The sequence below is a fragment of the Phacochoerus africanus genome, chromosome 6 (genome assembly GCF_016906955.1).
Source record: "Phacochoerus africanus isolate WHEZ1 chromosome 6, ROS_Pafr_v1, whole genome shotgun sequence".
Classification (NCBI taxonomy): Eukaryota; Metazoa; Chordata; class Mammalia; order Artiodactyla; family Suidae; genus Phacochoerus; species Phacochoerus africanus.
Window position 1 is genome coordinate 18,970,480 of NC_062549.1, and position 18,076 is coordinate 18,988,555.

Below are 18,076 nucleotides of genomic sequence, written 5' to 3' on the forward strand. Positions count from 1 at the left end.
AGGAAAGATGAGAGGTGTTTTTGTTTTTGGTTTTGTTTTTGTCTTTTTAGGGCTGCACCCACGGCATTTGGAGGTTCCCAGGCTAGGGGGTCAAATCAGAGCTGTAGCCGCCGGCCTACACCACAGCCACAGCAACACAGGATCTGAGCCACGTCTGTGACCTACACCACAGCTCACAGCAATCCCAGATCCTTAACCCAGTGACAAGGCCAGGGATCGAACTTGCATTCTCATGCATGCTAGTTAGATTTGTTTCCACTGAGCCATGATGGGAACACCGAGAAGTATACTGAAGAGGATGTCGGGGTAAATGTGAAGAGACAGAGACCCAGGGACAGGAAGTGAGTGAGGTGATGTCAAGTGGGGCACTTGGATTCTGCTTGAGAAAAACCAGTGGGACCTTAGGGCTGAAGGAAGGCTGAAGGACCTCCAAGAAAGGGCAGGTGGTCAGAGGTGCTCACAGGAACCAGTTTGCCCAAATCAGGGGCTTGTATAACTCAAGGCATTGTAGCATTGTCAAAAGCATCACTGCTCAGGGCAGAGCAATCTATCCCACAATTTTCTTCCTCTACCTTAAGACTTCCCTAATGTCTTTAATAATTTTTAAAATTAACTATAATGCAGAAGGAATAACTGGCAGTATTTGTTCTACCACTTGCTTTTACATCTGTAATTATAGTAGAATAAATGCATAATGGAATTTGGGTTTCTTTGGCTGCAACCGTAGCAGGTAGAATTTCCTGGGCCAGGGGTTGAACCCATGCCACAGCAGCAACCTGAGCCACTGCGGGGATGACATGGGATCCTTAACATGATGCACCACAGGAGAACTCCAGAATCTTTTTTTTTTTTGTCTTTTTGCCATTTCTTGGGCCACAACGGCATATGGAGGTTCCCAGGCTAGGGGTCAAATCAGAGCTGTAGCCGCCAGCCTACACCACAGCCACACCACAACTCGGGATCCAAGCTACGCCTGCAACCAACACCACAGCTCACAGCAACACCGGATCCTTAACCCACTGAGCGAAGCTAGGGATCGAACCCGCAACCTCATGGTTCCTAGTTGGATTCATTAACCACTGAGCCATGACGGGAACTCCTCCAGGAATCTTTTTAAAAGGAATTGTAAGTGCTGTATCAAAAATAAATGGTGTCAAGTCCTAATGCATTTTAGTGCCTAAGGGTCAAGAAACCCCACTATTTAAAAAAATTTTTTTTTTAAATTATAGTTGATTTACAATATTGTGTCAAATTCTGCTGTACAGCAAAATAACCAGTCATATATTCTTTTTTTCATATTCTTTTCCATCATGTTCTGCCTCAAGAGATTGGAAATTGTTTCCTGTGCTTGAAAGCCCACTATTATAATGATGCTAAAAACAAAAAGGAGGTTGGGAAGAGCTTTTCAATTCTGTCCCTCGGCTGCCTACTGACACGTTGACATGGCCCAGAAGATGAGCAGCATGGGAGGAAAACCAAAACAACCAGCCTACCGTGAAGGTCTTCCTTGCATACGGAGCTCCGGGAGTCAGGAGTTCCTCAGACGTGACGGGTCTTTTTAACACTGTAAGACAGATGCAGTGTCAAGGTAGGAATGCTTTTGAGCCCTCTCTTCATTCATTCAGAGATCTATACTGAATGCCTCATATGTGACATCAGTGACCCAAAGTGGCAAAGATTCCTGCCTCCCAGTTTATGTTCTAGCCGCAAAGAGACAGAAAATGTTAGCACACATACATAACCCTAAACCCAATTGACAGAACTACAGAGAGAAGAAGTGGAGCAGAGTAAGGGGCAATAAGAATGCCAGTAGTGGGATGTGGAGTGGCTTGGACTTTCTCCATATAGGAAAAGACCACATTTTCTAGTTCTTGAATTTCTTTTGCTTAAACCCTGATAGGCATTCAACATGTCAAAGTTAAGAGAAATCCTGACTCTGGGGGTCTGAGAGCCATGCTTCCAGAGCTGACCCCATACTGAGGACACCTCATACACCAAAGCTACCCTGATGTCCTTATTAATACCCCCAGATTGCAGAGTTCCCTGGTGGCTCAGTAGGTTAAGGATCTAGTGTTGTCACTGCAGTGGCTTGGGTCTCTGCTGTGGAGTGGTTTCTATCCCTGGCCCAGGAACTTCTATATACCTTGGGCATGGCAGGGAGGGTGGCGGGGAGGGGAGGATTGCATGTACACACTGCCTTTTGCCCTGAATCATAATATCGATGAACTTTTCTGCACACTTAATATGTGCTAGGTGTTTTAAATACATCCTCTTATTTCATCATCACATGAACGAATGGGTTAGTTTCATCCTTATCCCTATTTTCCTAGGGAGAAAACAGAAGCTGAAAAAAGTTAAAGAGCTTGTGTCCAGGGTCTCATGGTCCACAGGCCGTAGAATTAAGATTCAAACTCAAACACTGGAAGTGGTGTTGGTGGTACCGTGGTGAACATGGCTGCCTTCCAAACTCAAGCATTTGATGCCCACACTCTTATTAGACGCTCTGCTACATGGTTCCTCCCATGCCATGCGGTTTCTGTAGGCAGAAGGAAGGGCTCAGATGCTCCAAAAGGTAGCTGTGCATTGCCCTCCGAAGACACCTGTTCCCATCAGTCTACTGCTGTGGTCTGCCAAGATGGCAAAGACCGCCGTCAATCCCTGACTTGCCGGCTGCCTAAAAACCCACCAAGAAATGAACTTCCACATTCATTCCATGCTCACTAAGAACTGAAGGAGGGATGACCACAGCTGCCCAGAGTAGCCAGTGGGTTGGAGGACAGGGATAATCCTATCCTAGTTTTAAAGGCATCATGAACTTGAGTCCACAAGGAAATTGGAAGGGTCAGGGCCAGGGGCCTGATGTGGCCAAGTGCCAGCCTCCACTTCCCCTTGCTGGTGGCCTTCAGGGGTCAGATGCCAGTCCTGGAACAAGTGTGCAGCTGAAAGTAAAAGGCAGCGTGGGGTGAGGCCTGGCTGATCCACCAGGCAGCTGGGCTCTAACAAGCCCTGTCTCAGTTAAAGGTCACCAAGTGCTTCTTGTTGAGAGGACAGGTGGCTGGGATTATTGCTTTGGCTCTCAGAAAGGTCATAATAGAGAACATGAATTTATGTTCCCCCAAAGGAGGGAGAAGTTGCATACCAAGAGCAGAAGCTCTCAGCACATGGTCAGGAGGTCAGCGAAGGGGTCCATGGTTGAGGACTGAAACCTCTTCTTCCCTGTCACATGACTCCCTCCCCACGTAGGGATCACACTATACTTGTGATACGTGGCAATGACACGGACCGCTTATTTTATCTTAGTTTTTGTCTTTTTAGGGCCACACCCGTGACATATGGAAGTTCCCAGACTAGGGGTTGAATTGGAGCTACAAGCCACAGCAATGCCATATCCAAGCCACATCTGTAACCTAAGCCACAGCTGGTGACAGTGCTGGATCCTTAACCCACTGAGCAAGGCCATGGGTTGAACCTGCTTCCTCATGGTTATTAGTTACGTTCGTCACTGCAGAGCCAAGATGGGAACTCCCCACTTACTTTTTTTTATACTTTCTCTCTTTTTAAATTGAGATATAATTGACATTTAACATTATATCAAAGTTTTGGGTTACAACATAATGATGGATATATTATGAAATGATCACCTAGTCTAGTTAACATCTATCACTTCATATAGCTACATATTTTTTTTTTCTTGAAATGAGAGCTTTTAACATTTACTCTGGGAGTTTCCTTGTGATGCAGCAGGTTAAGCAGGTTAAGTATCCAGCGTTGCCACTGTAGTGGCTCGGCTTGCTGCTGTGGCACGGGTTCAATGCCTGGTCCAGGAACTTTTACCCAGAAGGAGGGTTAACCCTCACACCACACTAGTTTGCAACTTTTTTCCATGAGCATGTATTTTCTTTATCATAAGAAACAATTATTTCAATAACATGATATTTAAAACTGCACCAAACTATATTAAAACTCCATGAAGTTTTCAAAAAAAAAGAAAGAAAGAAAAATACCCACTTGCCTAGAGAACAGCATTAGATGACAGTTTTCTCTCTCTCTCTATCTCCTTTTTTTTTTTTTTTTTTTTTAGGGCCACACCCACAGCATATGGAGGTTCCCAGGCTAGAGGTCAAACTGGAGCTGCAGCTGCCAGGCTATGCCACAGCCACAGCAACGTGGGATCCAAGCTGCATCTGTGGTTTATACCACAGCTCAAGGCAACGCCAGATCCTTAACCCACTGAGCGAGACCAGGGATCGAACCTGTAACCTCACAGTTACTCGTCGGGATCATTAACCACTGAGCCATGACGGGAACTCCGAGACAACGATTTTCTCTTAAAGCCCTTTAACAACATCTATTTGTCCTTATTCTCACGAACCTATAATTTTTTTTTCTCCAAAGAGAGGATGTGCTTCAAAGAGGGTTGGGGTCATGACCTCTCATCGTTGTGTCCCGAGTGATGAGAGAACGGCCTGAGGCACGAACAGAGTAACAAAGTCTCTTCCCTGAAGGTGATACACTGAAAGGTGGGTGGACAGGGCACTAAACAAATGGAGTTGAAGGTGTTTTCAAGGCCACAGTTGGAGTTCCCATTGTGGCTCAGTGGGTTAAGAACCTGACTAGTATCCATGAGGACATGGGTTGGATCCCTGGCCTTAAGGATTAAGGATCTGGTGTTGCCAAAAGCTGCAGTGTAGGTTGTAGGTGCAGCTCAGATCTGGCGTTGCTGTGGCTATGGTGTATGCTGGCAATTTGACCCCTAGCCTGGGAACTTCCACAGGCTGAGGGTGTGGCCCTGAGAAGAAAAAAAAAGAGCCACAGTTATCGTGATGAACCCCACAATCTAATCCTGGGAAGATGGGTAAGGAACAGTGAGAAGGTGGTAGTATCGGAGGGTTAGGGGTCCCTGTGTGGTTGAAGAACTGATCAAGTCAAGGAAGAATTACTTCTAAGTACAAGTTCATGAACAATCGCTGTGTCTAGATCTTTTCTGGAATATAAAGGCCATGAGGTTGATGAGTAGCATTTGAAATCACAAGGCACCAAGAGTCCACTGCAGGGATAGCTGAGTTTGCAGAGGTCCAAGTTTCTCCCCTAGGGGGGCTGAGACCTGACAGATCTTGGCATCAGCTGTGGTCTGGGGCAGCACTATTTCTTCCTTTGCTGGAACTGCTAATGGCAGACAGCCCTCAGAGTGCCAGTGTCCTCAACTGTCTTTGGAACCGCCTCTCCAAAGACAGCTGTCTTTTACCAGGTCATGCCCTCCTCCCGGGGCAGCCAACATCCAATGACTGGTCAACATGAGGGGATAAAGGCCTGCCCACCTCATCCCAAGTTGGGACAACTCTCAAGGGCCATCCCAACTCCAGAGCTCCTCCTGGGGTGAGCCACAGCCTTCACGGAAACTACACAGCAGCCCAATTCTCCCTCTGCCCAACCCCACACCCTTCCCTTCCACCCAATGGGTGTTGCCCCCAAGGACACTGTAATTTACAAGCTTCCCACAATGGTCTCCCTCCACCTGAGAATCTGCTTCCCAGAGAACCCAGGCTGCCCACAGTCCTGCACAGTCACGGTCAGAGAAATGGGGCCGCTTTTCAGCCACTCACCAGACTTGGGGTTGCAGAGCACTGGGGGGCTGCTGCTGAGGGTGGGGCTGCTGCTGAAGTAGCCACTGCTGCCGCAGCTGCTCATGCTGCTCCTCCGCACGGCAGACACGATCTTGATCTCCTTGCTGGGGCTGACTGTGGGCCGAGAACACTCACAGTCAGAGAGAGTGGCAGCCATGGTTCCCTAGAGCACGCGGGCTTTCGGCTGCCAGTGCCAGAATAAAGCACTCTGGCCTTGGAGTCAAAAAAGCAAGGTTTGCTTTATTTTTACGTATTTTTTCGGCTGTGCCCATGGCATATGGAAATTCCCGGGCAAGGAAGTGAACCCACAACCACAGCAGCAACCGAGCTGCTGCAGTGACAGTGATGGATCCTTAACCCACCGCACCACAAGAGAACTCTGAAAAAGCAAGGGTTTGAGTGGCATCTCTGCCACTTATGAAGAGCACAACCTGGGGCCATTCCTGCCAATTTTCTGAGCTTCAATTTCCCCAGCTGTGAAGTGGGAATGACATCCTCTCATAGGATTGGTGCAGGGGGTGGACGACGGAATACGTGTGAAAGTACTCAGCTACATAAGATATTAAGAACTACTGAGCCCATGCTAAGCATCCTTGGAAGGAGGTAAATTAAGTACAGGCGAGACACTTAATGAATTAACAGTGATAATAAGTGCCTCCTGATTGAATATTAAATTGTTAACCACCCAGAGCCATAGAAGGCAATTAAAACACAGAGCAAAAAGTTCAGGCTTTGAAGGTGCATGGGGGCAGTGACTTCAATGACCTCCTCTCTTTCTCTCTGCTGAGGAGTTGGCTGGCTCTCTTTGGGGAAGGACAGCAAGGTGTGTGATCCAATGAAAGAAGCCAAGGAGAGTGTTCCACTCAGTGCCTGGCACACAGGAAGCACACAATCAATGCTGGCTTTGATGGGGACCAGGTCTATAAGCCCCACTAAAGAAGAGGCAAACCCTAGTACCAACAAGGATGTGGGTGGTGCCTCTGCATTTGCAGGAGACTACAACCTGAGGGTCACACAGCTGTGTGCATGTATCTAAGCATAGGCTTCGGCTCCTGACTCTGGGCTGGTGTTTACTTTCCCAGAGCAGCTCTTGGTTCATTTTCTCCTCCATCCCAGCTGCATCTGAGGAACCTAGGAAGGTTGGGGAGGAGACAGTATAATATAAACACTGGAGTGAGACAGAACGAGAGCAAGACCCAGCTTCGTCCATCACTTTCTAGCTATGTAACCTTGGGTAAGCCTCTCAACTGCTTCATGTCTCAGTTTCTTCACCCAAAAAGTGAGATTAGGAAAGTCTTTCCTCAGAGTAATAGGGAGAATTAAACGAGCCACTTCCTGTCGGGGCTCAGTGGACTAGTATCCATGAGGAGGCAGATTTGATTCCTGGCCTCGCTCAGTGGGTTAAAGATCCAGCGTTGCCATGAGCTGTGGTGTAGGTCACAGACACGGCTCAGATACTGCATTGCTGTGGTGTAGGCCAGTGGCTATAGCTCAGATTCGATCCCTAGCCTGGGAACCTCCATGTGCTGTGGGTGTGGCCCTAAAAAGACAATAAATAAATAAATAAGAAAATTCAGGCAACTGAGCCTGGCTCTGTGTCAGGGGTGCAGAAAATTCTTAGGGCATCTTATTGTAGGTGTTCTCATTGTCACCTTCTATTCATAACCAAGGCACACATTTTCATTTTCAGGTTATGCCCAGAAGTTCCACACATTAGGCCAATCAGCTTCTTGAGTCAATGCCGTTTTCAGAGGGGTGGAAGATAACCGGTTAAGCCCCTCACACTTTTATACAGAATAACGCGTTAAGTTAACCTTTTCCGGATGAAGGGGGTTATCTCTGTGAATATCAGTCATCATTCCTGTCTGACCTTACGCATACTGTGCTTTCTGAGCTCCTGTGTCTGCTTTTCATAGTTTTAATTTGTTCAGTGTAATAAATTGATAATCAGTTGCCTTTTAGTTGTATATGCCCTCAGAAGATTTATTCGTCCTTAAACCATATAGCTTCGCAATATTGTGATTTAGAAAACTGGGTGCTTAAATAATACCTAGGAATTGTTTTTAAATGAAAAATAAATAAGGTATGAGTGAGAGCTTGAGTGGTCTTCTATAATGCAAATACACAATGTTATAAACCAGACTCTGTAGCATCTAAGTTGATTGCCCAGGAACAAGCAGGTGTGTATGTCTGCGTGCTTTCTCTTTTTGGGTGGGGGACGGGGGTGGGGGGGGGGGGGAGATATGCTTCATGGTTAGAAGTAAATAAAAATTTGCTGGAGAACAGAATTTCACCAAGGTGAAGTTACTACTATGCTACATCTCAAAAGACAGATTCACGCGATCAAACAAACAACGGAACCGACATACCTGACATAAAACTGGTAGATTTCCGATTGTCGTGGCTCTGCTTCCTCAGACAGAAGGGGCTGTCATGCGTTTCCTGGGAGGCGGGGGATTTCTCATTGAGCAGCTCCATCAGTCTTCGCCTCCTCCGGAAGTTCATTCTGAACTGGTAGAGAAGATTGCTGTCCACAAATGGGTGCTTGTTGGAAACTGGGGAGAAGAAACAAAGATGAGGACTTGTTGGCATCCTGGCCACTGAGGATGGTAGCCAGAAGACGCCAACCAACGGGGACAAGAGTCTTAAGAAAGAGTTTAGTTCTACAGATATCATAGAACCTTGCAGCGCACACATGGTCCCAAATCTTTCCACATGTCATGCACTTTAAACCTTTTCTTGGAGTTCCTGTCGTGGCGCAGTGGTTAATGAATCCAACTAGGAATCATGAAATTGCAGGTTCAATCCTTGGCCTTGCTCAGTGGGTTAAGGAACCAGTGTTGCCGTGAGCTGTGGTGTAGCTCGCAGATGCGGCTTGATCTCATGTTGCTGTGACTGGTGGTGTAGGACGGCGGCTACAGCTCCGATCAGACCCCTAGCCTGGGAACCTCCATATGCCGCAGGTGTGGCCTAGAAAAGGCAAAAAGACAAAAAATAAAAAAAATAAAATAAACCTTTGCCTTTTTGGACATGCGTGCAGCATTTGGAAGTGCCAAGGCCAGGGATCGAATCCAAGCCACTGCAGTGACAATGTCTGATCCTCAACCCACTGCACCACAGGGGAACTCCTAAACATTTTCTAACCAGTTCCTCTGGGGAAACTGCCTGACTTCACCCCCAGTCTAAGTTAGACCCATCCTGGTATTGTCCTGGTTCCTACTTCACCTCCATCAGAGCACTTATCACACACACTCTCATTGTCCTTCCACTTCTCTGCCTTTCCCACCAAGGTCTAGGTTCCTTGAACCAGTGATCATGGCTTCGTTCAGTCATGTGTACCCAATGTCCAGCACCTTGCTGGTTGCATAGCAACATGGCCATTCATTAACTTTTTTTTGTTGTTTTGCTTTTTGTCCTTTTTTTAGGACCGCATCCACAGCTTATGGAGGTTCCCAGGCTAGGGGTATAATAAGAGGTGTTGCTGCAGACCTACGCCAGAGCCACAGCAACGCCAGATCTGAGCCGCACCTGTGACCTACACCACAGCTCATGGCAATGCCGAATTGTTAACCCACTAAGCGAGGCCATGGATTGAACCCACAACCTCATGGTTCCTAGTTGGATTTGTTTCTGCTGTGTCATGACGGGAACTCCACATTTTTTAACTTTTTATTTTGTAATAATTATAGTCTCACAGAGAGTTGCAAAAATAATGCAGAGACCACACAGTATGTGATTCCATTCATCTGAAATATATAGAACAAGGAAATCCATAGAGACAGAGAATATTGGTGGTTTCCAGGGGCTGGTGGGGGTCTAAGGAGTAGGGGGCATTAACTAAAGTGTGGGATTTCTTTTGGAGGTGATGAAAATAGTCTGAAATTAACTGTGGTGATGATTGTACATATCTGTGGATACACTAAAAACCAATTAATATGAGTGAATGGCATGGTATGTGAACTATGTCTTAGTAAAGCTGCTGAAAAAAAAATCAACAGCAACAAGAAACAGTCTATTTGTAACTTCAATTTTATACTCTGAGTTCATGAATTGTGGAGCTGTGGAACAAGACACTAGGCTCCAAAAGTCATATTCCTGTGTCATTTTGGTCTCTGGGAAGTAACCAGGAACTCTGCAAACTGGCCAGCATCATCCTGAAGTCTCAACCCCATAAAATTCCAAACAATTGAGACTTCACACACACATATGTATATACACACACACACATATACAGTTAGCACATGAAAAGCTTAACCTTATTAGTTAATATGAAAATGCAAATTAAAATCACAATGATGGAAGTTCCTATTGTGGTTCAGTGGAAACAAATCTGACTTGCATCCATTAGGACACAGGTTTGATCCCTGGCCTCCTTCGGTGGGTTAAGGACCTGGCATTGCTGTGAGCTGTGGTGTACGCAACAGATGCGGCTTGAATCTGGAGTTGCTGTGGTTGTGGTGTAGGCTGGCAGCTGCAGCTCTGATTCAACCCCTAGCCTGGGAATCTCCATCTGCTGCAGGTGTGGCCCTAAAAAGGAAAAAAAGATCACAGTGATGTCATATCACACCCACTAGAATCACTAAAATAAAAAAGACTGACACCATCAAATGCTGATGAGGATGTGGAGCCACTGGAACTCTCACTTTGCTTCTGGGAATATAAAATGGTAAAAGTAGGTTGGAGAAGAGTCTGAAAGATCTTAGAAAGTTATATACCTATCTACCCTATGTCTCCACAAGTCTTAGGAATCCATCCACCACAAATGAAAACCTATGTCCCCCCAAATGTTCACTGCAGCCTTATTCATAATAGCTAAAACCTGGGAACATGTCCATCAACAGGAGAATGGATAAATCAACTGTATTATATTCAAACAACAAAACACTGCTCAGCAATAAAAAGGAATGTGCTGCTGGCGTATAAAACACCATGGGATCAATACCAAAAGAATTACTTTGAATGAGAAAAGCCAGACGTAACAACATACTGAGTGATTCCCTTTACATGAGGTTCAAGTATAGACGAAATTCACATATAATGACAGAAATCAAAAAGGGGAAAGGGAGAGGGTTGCCTGGAAAGGAGTAGGGGGAAATTTTCTGGGGTGATGAAAATGTTCTGGATCTTGCTTTTAGATGAACATATACTTGGTCAAAATGTATCAAACTAAACATTTAAGATCTGTATAGTCCACTGAAGGTTAAGTATATGTCCATCAATAAAAAGGAAACAAACAAGAACAACAACAAATGGACTGGAAGACCAGGAACAACAGAATCTTAACACTGTAAACCTAGTAGAAAAGAACAGGGTAGCACACTGCCAATGTAAGATGCTGCATAATGTTAAGGCCCAAATAGTTATATGGGTATGAATCACTGGGTATATGGTCAGTCTCAAAAAGGAGTAGTCCTATTCTACTTATCCGAGTTGTGAAATGTGGGGTTTTAATCCAATTTTTCTCTCTGGTCTTTTTCAACTAGATTATTATCTCTGCTCCAACAGAAATTTCTTTCCTACTGTTTGAAAATTAAAGGAAGTCAGAACTCCTGCAGCTCTGAAGAAAAGTGAAGGTTTTTTTCCTTTTATTCTCTTTTACTTTTTTTTTTTTCCGCTTTTGATTTCAGCAAGACAGGTCAAAACATGGTTTTATTTTAGAGATTCTACATGCATTTTGTAACAGCTTTATTGAGATATAATTCACATACAACAGCATTCACCCATTTAGTGTGCACAGTTCTATATATATTCTAGTCAAGAATATATTCAGAGTTGTGCATCCCATCACCACAATCAATTTTAAAACACTTCCACCACCCCACAAAAAACCCAACACTCCTTAGCCACCATTCCAATCTGCCCATAACCCTTGATCTTAGCTAAGCACTAACCAACTTTCTGTATCTACGGATTTGATTATGTGAAGCATTTAATATAAATATAAGAGTCATGGTATTAAGAAGACGTATATATACACAATGGAATACTACTCAGCTATAACAAAGAACAAAATAATGCCATTTGCAGCAACATGGATGGAACTAGAGACTCTCATACTAAGTGAAGTAAGTCACAAAGAGAGAGAAAAATACCACATAATACTACTTATTTATTTGTTAGCAAAAAAGCTTCTTTAATAATGATTTTGATTTTTTCCATTAATCTAATATACAGCACAAATGAACCTTTCTGCAGAAAAGAAACTCATGGACTTGGAGAACAGACTTGTGGTTCCCAAGGGGGAGGGGGATGGAGTGGGATGGATTGGGAGCTTGGGGTTAATAGATGCAAACTATTGCATTTGGACTGGATAAGCAGTGAGATCCTGCTGGACAGCATGGGAAACTATATCTAGTCACTTATGATAGAACATGATGGAGGATAATGTGAGAAAAAGAATGTGTATCTATGTGTGACTGGGTCACTTTGCTGTACATTAGACGCTGGACATTGACAGAACACTGTAAACCAACTATAATGGAAAAAATAAAAATCATTATAAAAAAATAAGAATCATGTAAGATATAATCCACATAAGATATGGCTTTTTTTCACTTAGCATAATGTTTACAAGGTTCATCCATGCAATATTGTGTATCAGTACTCACTCATTTATTGCCCAATGATATTCCACTGTATGGATATAATAGATTTTGTCTATCCATGCATCAGTTGATGGACATTTGAGCTGTTTTCCCTTCTTAGTTATAATGAATAATATTAACATTCATGGAGAAAGTTTTGTGTGGACATATATTTCCATGTCTCTCATATTTATAACTAGGAATAGAATGGCAGGATCATATAGTAACCCTTATTTTAGATGATTTTAGGAAGTGCCAGGCTCTTCTCCATAGATGATGCTCCATTTTACACTCCCACCAGCAGAGTGCGAGGTTCTAATTTCTCCACATCCTGATCAACATTTGTTATTCTCTATTTTTCTTATTACGCTTGTCCATGTGGGTGTCAAGTAGTATCTTACTGTGGTTTTGACTTGCCTTTCCCTGGTGGCTAATGATGTTGAGCATGTTTTTATGTGCTTATTGCATATGTGTATATCTTCTTTGGTGAAATATCTATCCAGATCCTCTATCCATTTTTTTAAATTAGGTTTGACTTTTTTTTTAAGAGACTTTTTTAAAAGCAATTTTAGGTTCACAGCAAAATTGATGAGAAAATACAGAAAGTTCTTATATACTCTGCCCCTGACATACAACTTTTCCCTACTATCAATTATGGAGAAAGGCACAGGTGTTACCATTGATGAGTCTACAGTGACACATCATAATTATCCAAAGTCCATAATTTACATTAGGGTTCACCTTGATACTGTGCATCCTATCGGATTTTGTCAAATATAGAATGATATCTACCTTTACAGCACAGAATTTTTGCCGTTCAAAAATCCTCTGTGTTCTACCCACTCATCCTTTCTTTCCCCCAACTCATGGCAATCACTGATCTTTTTACTATTTCATAGTTTTATATTTTCCAGAATGTCATATAGTTAAAGCCTTTTAATACTGTCTTCTTTCACTTAGTGATATGCATTTAAGGTTCCCCTAAGTCTTTACACGTCTTGATAGTTCTTTTTAGGATTGAATAATATTTCATCGTCTGGATGTATTGCAGCTTATCCATTCACCTATTGAAGGACATATTAGTTGCTTTTAAGTTACGGCAGTCATGAATAAAACTGCTATAAATATCCTTGCACAGGTTTTTGCATGGACATAAGTAAGTTTTCAACTCCTTTGGGTAAATACCAAGGAGCATGATTACTGGATAACATGACAAGAGTCTATTTAGTTTTGTAAGAAACTGCTAAAATAATTTCCTAAGTGACTATATCATTTTCCATGCCCATAGGCCATGAATGAGACCTCTGATGCTCCACAACTTTGCCTGCGTTTGGTACTGTCAGTGTTTTGGATTTTGGCCATTTTAATAGGTGAGTAATGGTATCTCATCCTTGTTTCAGTTTGCAATTCTCTAATGACAGAGGTTGTTTAGCATCTTTTCATGCTTATTTGCCATCTGTATATTTTCTATGAGAAGATGTATGCTCAGGTTCTTGGCTCATTTTTTAAAACCAGGTTGTTTGTTTTATTATTGTTGATTTTTAAGAGCTCTTTGTATATTTGGGGGTAAGAGTGCTTTTTCAGATGTCATTTGCAAATATTTTCAAGTCTGAGGATTGCCTCTCCATTTTCTTTGTGGGTTGTGTTTTTATATTTAGGTTGCCATGGCTCTTTATATATTCCAGATACAAGCCCTTTGTCAGACATATCATTCACAAATATTTTCTCCCATTCTGTAAGTTGTCTTTTCATTTTCTCAATTGTATCCTCTAAAGCACATGTTCAGTTTATTTTTTACTTTGTTGCTTGTACTTTTGGTGTCATGTCTAAGAAACTATTTTATATGGTATTTAAAGTAACAATTTTAAAAATAGTACCTTACAGGAGTTCCTGTCACGACACAGTGGTTAACGAATCCAACTAGGAACAATGAGGTTGAGGGTTCGATCCCTGGCCTTGCTCAGTGGGTTAAGGATCCAGCATTGCCGTGAGCTGTGGTATAGGTTGCAAACGCAGCTCTGATCCCATGTTGCTGTGGCTCTGGCGTAGGCCAGCAGCTACAGCTCCAATTAGACCCCTAGCTTGGGAACCTCCACATGCTGTGGGAGCGGCCCTAGAAAAGTCATAAAGACAAAAAACCAAAAAACAAACAAACACACAAAAAAAACAAAAAACAGTACCTCACATAAACATGAGAAATAGTGGGCTCTGTATGAACTGACAGAATGTGTACCTGCACGATGTCTTATCCATGTTATTTATGTGAAGCTGAAATGACGAAGATGAGATGAGAATTATGATGGAAGAATTTAAATCTAGCTCCAATTTGTAAAATACCTTACATTTCTGATTGAAATCTTTACACGTTTGTGTTTAAAATCTGAAAAATATATAAAGCTCTCATGCCTTAAAAAATAGAATTATCTATCTACGTTGAGCAAAGACAAGGCTGGCAAATACTAAATTTATAATATTCTCCACCTTTTATTCAGTATTTAAATACATTCTTATTCTTATTCATTTATACTATGAATACCTAGAGGCCAATCATCACTGCTTAAGAACTGGAAATAAAAAGAGAAATTATATGATAAATGCTCGCCCTTAGTCAGCTTATCATCTAGCAAAGGCAATAAAACATGCTCACATGTAACTACAGTACGAGACAGAAATTACATGTAAAGTGCTATGAAAATTTAGAGGAGAGATTATTTTCAGCCTGTGGGTAAAACAGGATTCACTAAAAATCGACATTCGTTGAAAAATAAATATATACATAAAGGAAGCTTATTTAGGAAAAAACAAATCAACAATCAAATCCAAAGAATTAGAACATGTATGTTCAACAATGGAGTTCCCATTGTGGCTCAGTGGGTTACGAACCCAACTAGTATCCACAAGGTTGCAGATTTATCCCGGGCCTTGCTCAGTGGGTTAAGGATCTGGTGTTGCCATAAGCTGTGGTGTAGGTCGCAGATGTAGCTTGGATCTGGCATTGCTGTGGCTGTGGTGCAGGTCGGCAGCTGCAGTTCTGATTGGACCCCCTAGCCTGGGAACTCCCATTCCATGAATTGCAGGTGCAGCCCTAAAAAGCAAAAAAAAAAAAAAAAAAGTATATGTTCAATATAATGCAACAACAAAGGATATCTCAGCCTCCTCTCTCTCTCTTTTTTTTTTTTTCACTTTCACTTGAAGAAAGTCAAGAAATATGTTCAGTTGCTTCATGGCAGGGGCACTATGAGGGGCACCCGTTCTCTGACACCAAGTCCAACAATCCTTCCATTACCCTGTGACACATGTTAGGTGGTCAAATGCTGAGTTTGATCTTGACTTCTGTGGTGAGTGGGCCATCATCTCAGCCCACCAGGGTTTCATAAACACCTGAATGTCCAACAACTACCATCTCTAGCCTACTCTGCAGAAGCTGGTCATAATTATACTAACAGCTCACTCTATGCCACGGTGCTAACCTTACACTGAGTATATATCATCATCTTCACATTCACTCTGCAAGGTGGACAGTGCCATTATCTTCATTTTACCGGGCAAGAATTGAGACCTAAGTTACTTCAGTAACTTGCCCAAGGCTGCACACCCGTGGCTTCTGATTCCAAAGAGACAAGTTTACTCAGAAATATAGGCCAGGGGTTCCTTATATGGCACAATGGGATCAGTGGCATCTCTGGAGTGCTGGGACTCAGGTTCAATTCCTGGCCCAGCACAGTAGGTTAAGGATCTGGCATTGTTGCTGCTGCAGCGCAGGTTGCAACTGCAACTCAGATCTGATCTCTGGCCTGGGAACTCCGTATACCTTTGGCAGCCAAAAAGAAAAAAAAAAAAGAATAAAAAGGAATAAAAGAAAAATAATATATAGGCCACAAGAAGTTGGAAGAGACTCTAAAGTTACAGAAAAATGTCATCTTATCCAACACTCACTCCCAAGTTCATCACAGAATCACAGAGTTCATCTTACCTTTCTTTACTTACTTTGCCAGGCTGTATCTTAATCATTCTAGCATCCTCAAATCTCAGGCTACTAGAGTTTGGCTCAGGGCAGGTACTTGGTAAATGGCTGGAAGTGAATCATCTGTGGTAGGTAGTCAAAGCACAGCTCACAAGACAGCTAACTTTTAACTACTTAGCAGTTAGTTATGCAGCAGCTCCCGCTGCATCAATCCGTGAGCTCATAGTGTGTCATGAAGAGTGTGCTGCGCCATGGGGAAATTGAAACATCAAGGACGATGCATTTAGTTTTTCCTGAAACTAACTCCACTCCATTTAAAGGCTTTCTTTTATTCTGAAATTATATCATTATATCTTTTTTGTTGTTCATTCATCCATCCATATATTCAACTAACATTTATTGAGTGACACTGATGCAATGCCAGGTACTTTTCTTGCCCAATGTTTTATGAAAGGCTGGTACAAATAGAAGTTGGGTTTTTTTTAAGTATTCAATTTTGGGGATTGTGTGTGTGTGTCTTTTTAGGGCCGCATATGCGGTATATGGAAGTTCCCAGGCTAGGGGTTGAATCAGAGCTGTAGCTGCTGGCCTAGGCCATAGCCACAGTAATGGGATCCGAGCCCCGTCTGAGACCTACAACACAGCTCATGGCAACACCAGATCCTTAACCCACTGAGCAGGGCCAGAGATTGAACCTGCATCCTCATAGATACTAGTACAGTTCATTACCGCTGAGCCACAACAGGAAATCCAGGAAATTTTTTTTTTTTTTTGACGGTGAAATTCAAAATTCTATAAACCACCACATATTAAGAATCATACTAACCCTTTTATCAATAATGTTCACTGGTTCATCGGCCTCCTTGGGTATTTCATAAACAGCATCAAATCTCTTCTAGGTCAATGCCAGCAAACCCAATCTAGGGTTGCAACTGTATTTATCATTCACATTTGCTAATGAATAATTCTTCTAGGGAGATGAACATCAGAGTCTCAGAAAGCTGGGTCCCTATTAAGAGAGTACATGCTGCCAACATCTAACCTAATGATTCACATGGGTGTTTCACAGTCTTCAAATGGTGATAAACTATTCACTTCAGCTAAATGAATGACGTTGGCCACAAGGACAAACACATTCAATTTAATGACAGTTCTATGTGTTCGTGGTAAATAATACATTTAAAAAAAATTTTTTAGAGTATAATTAATTTACAGTGTTGTGTCAATTTCTGCTGTATAGCATAGCCACCCAGTTATACATACATATACATTCTTTTTCTCATATTATCTTCCATCATTTTTAAATGCTAAATGCCTCCTGGACCAAAAAATAAGCCTTACACTTTCATATGCTATCTACAAATAGTGGCTCTTCTGCAGTTAGTCATATTTTTACACAAATTTACTACGTCATGATATTCAATAATACTATAATACAACTTTATAGCTAAGTTAAGCTTTTCTGAGTTTATTACAATTTTTAAAATCCTCAAGTTGACTTGGGTAGCAGTATCTTAAGTTATAAAGTAAAAATACATAGCACTGTTTATATACTTGTTAACACCTACTGTTTTGTCTTTGTACAGTGAATTACAAAAAAAAAAAAAAAAATTTGGTACAAATAAATCCAGAAAAGCATTCTGAATCTAAACAAATCGATAATAGATAAAAGCTCTTTAAAAAATTTTTTTGGGAGCTCCAAAATGATAAAAAAAAAGACAAAAAAAAAAGAAAGAAAGAAACACTACATTGAATGCCCTATTTCAATTTTCAAGGACTTAGGGTTTTCATGCCTCAGGAGCAGCCACATGTATTCTGAAATAAAGGTCTCATGTATTCATCGTCCAGCTGTGTGGTTGGCACAGATGGAGTCAAATTCTTCTCTCAGAATAGGAAAGCGACAT

General features: G+C 42.3%; 1 protein-coding gene across 3 annotated transcripts in view; it reads right to left on the reverse strand.

Moving 5' to 3' along the window:
- The window catches only part of DEPTOR (DEP domain containing MTOR interacting protein), a 191,679-nt gene that overhangs the window by 44,669 nt on the left and 128,934 nt on the right, over window positions 1-18,076 (reverse strand). For all 3 annotated transcript variants that reach the window (XM_047783357.1, XM_047783358.1, XM_047783359.1), the window contains exons 6-8: window positions 7,994-8,179; window positions 5,604-5,738; window positions 1,494-1,564 (exon numbers count right to left, since the gene is read on the reverse strand). In XM_047783357.1, the coding sequence (XP_047639313.1) occupies window positions 1,494-1,564; window positions 5,604-5,738; window positions 7,994-8,179 (392 nt within the window). The remainder of the gene's footprint in view (window positions 1-1,493; window positions 1,565-5,603; window positions 5,739-7,993; window positions 8,180-18,076) is intronic.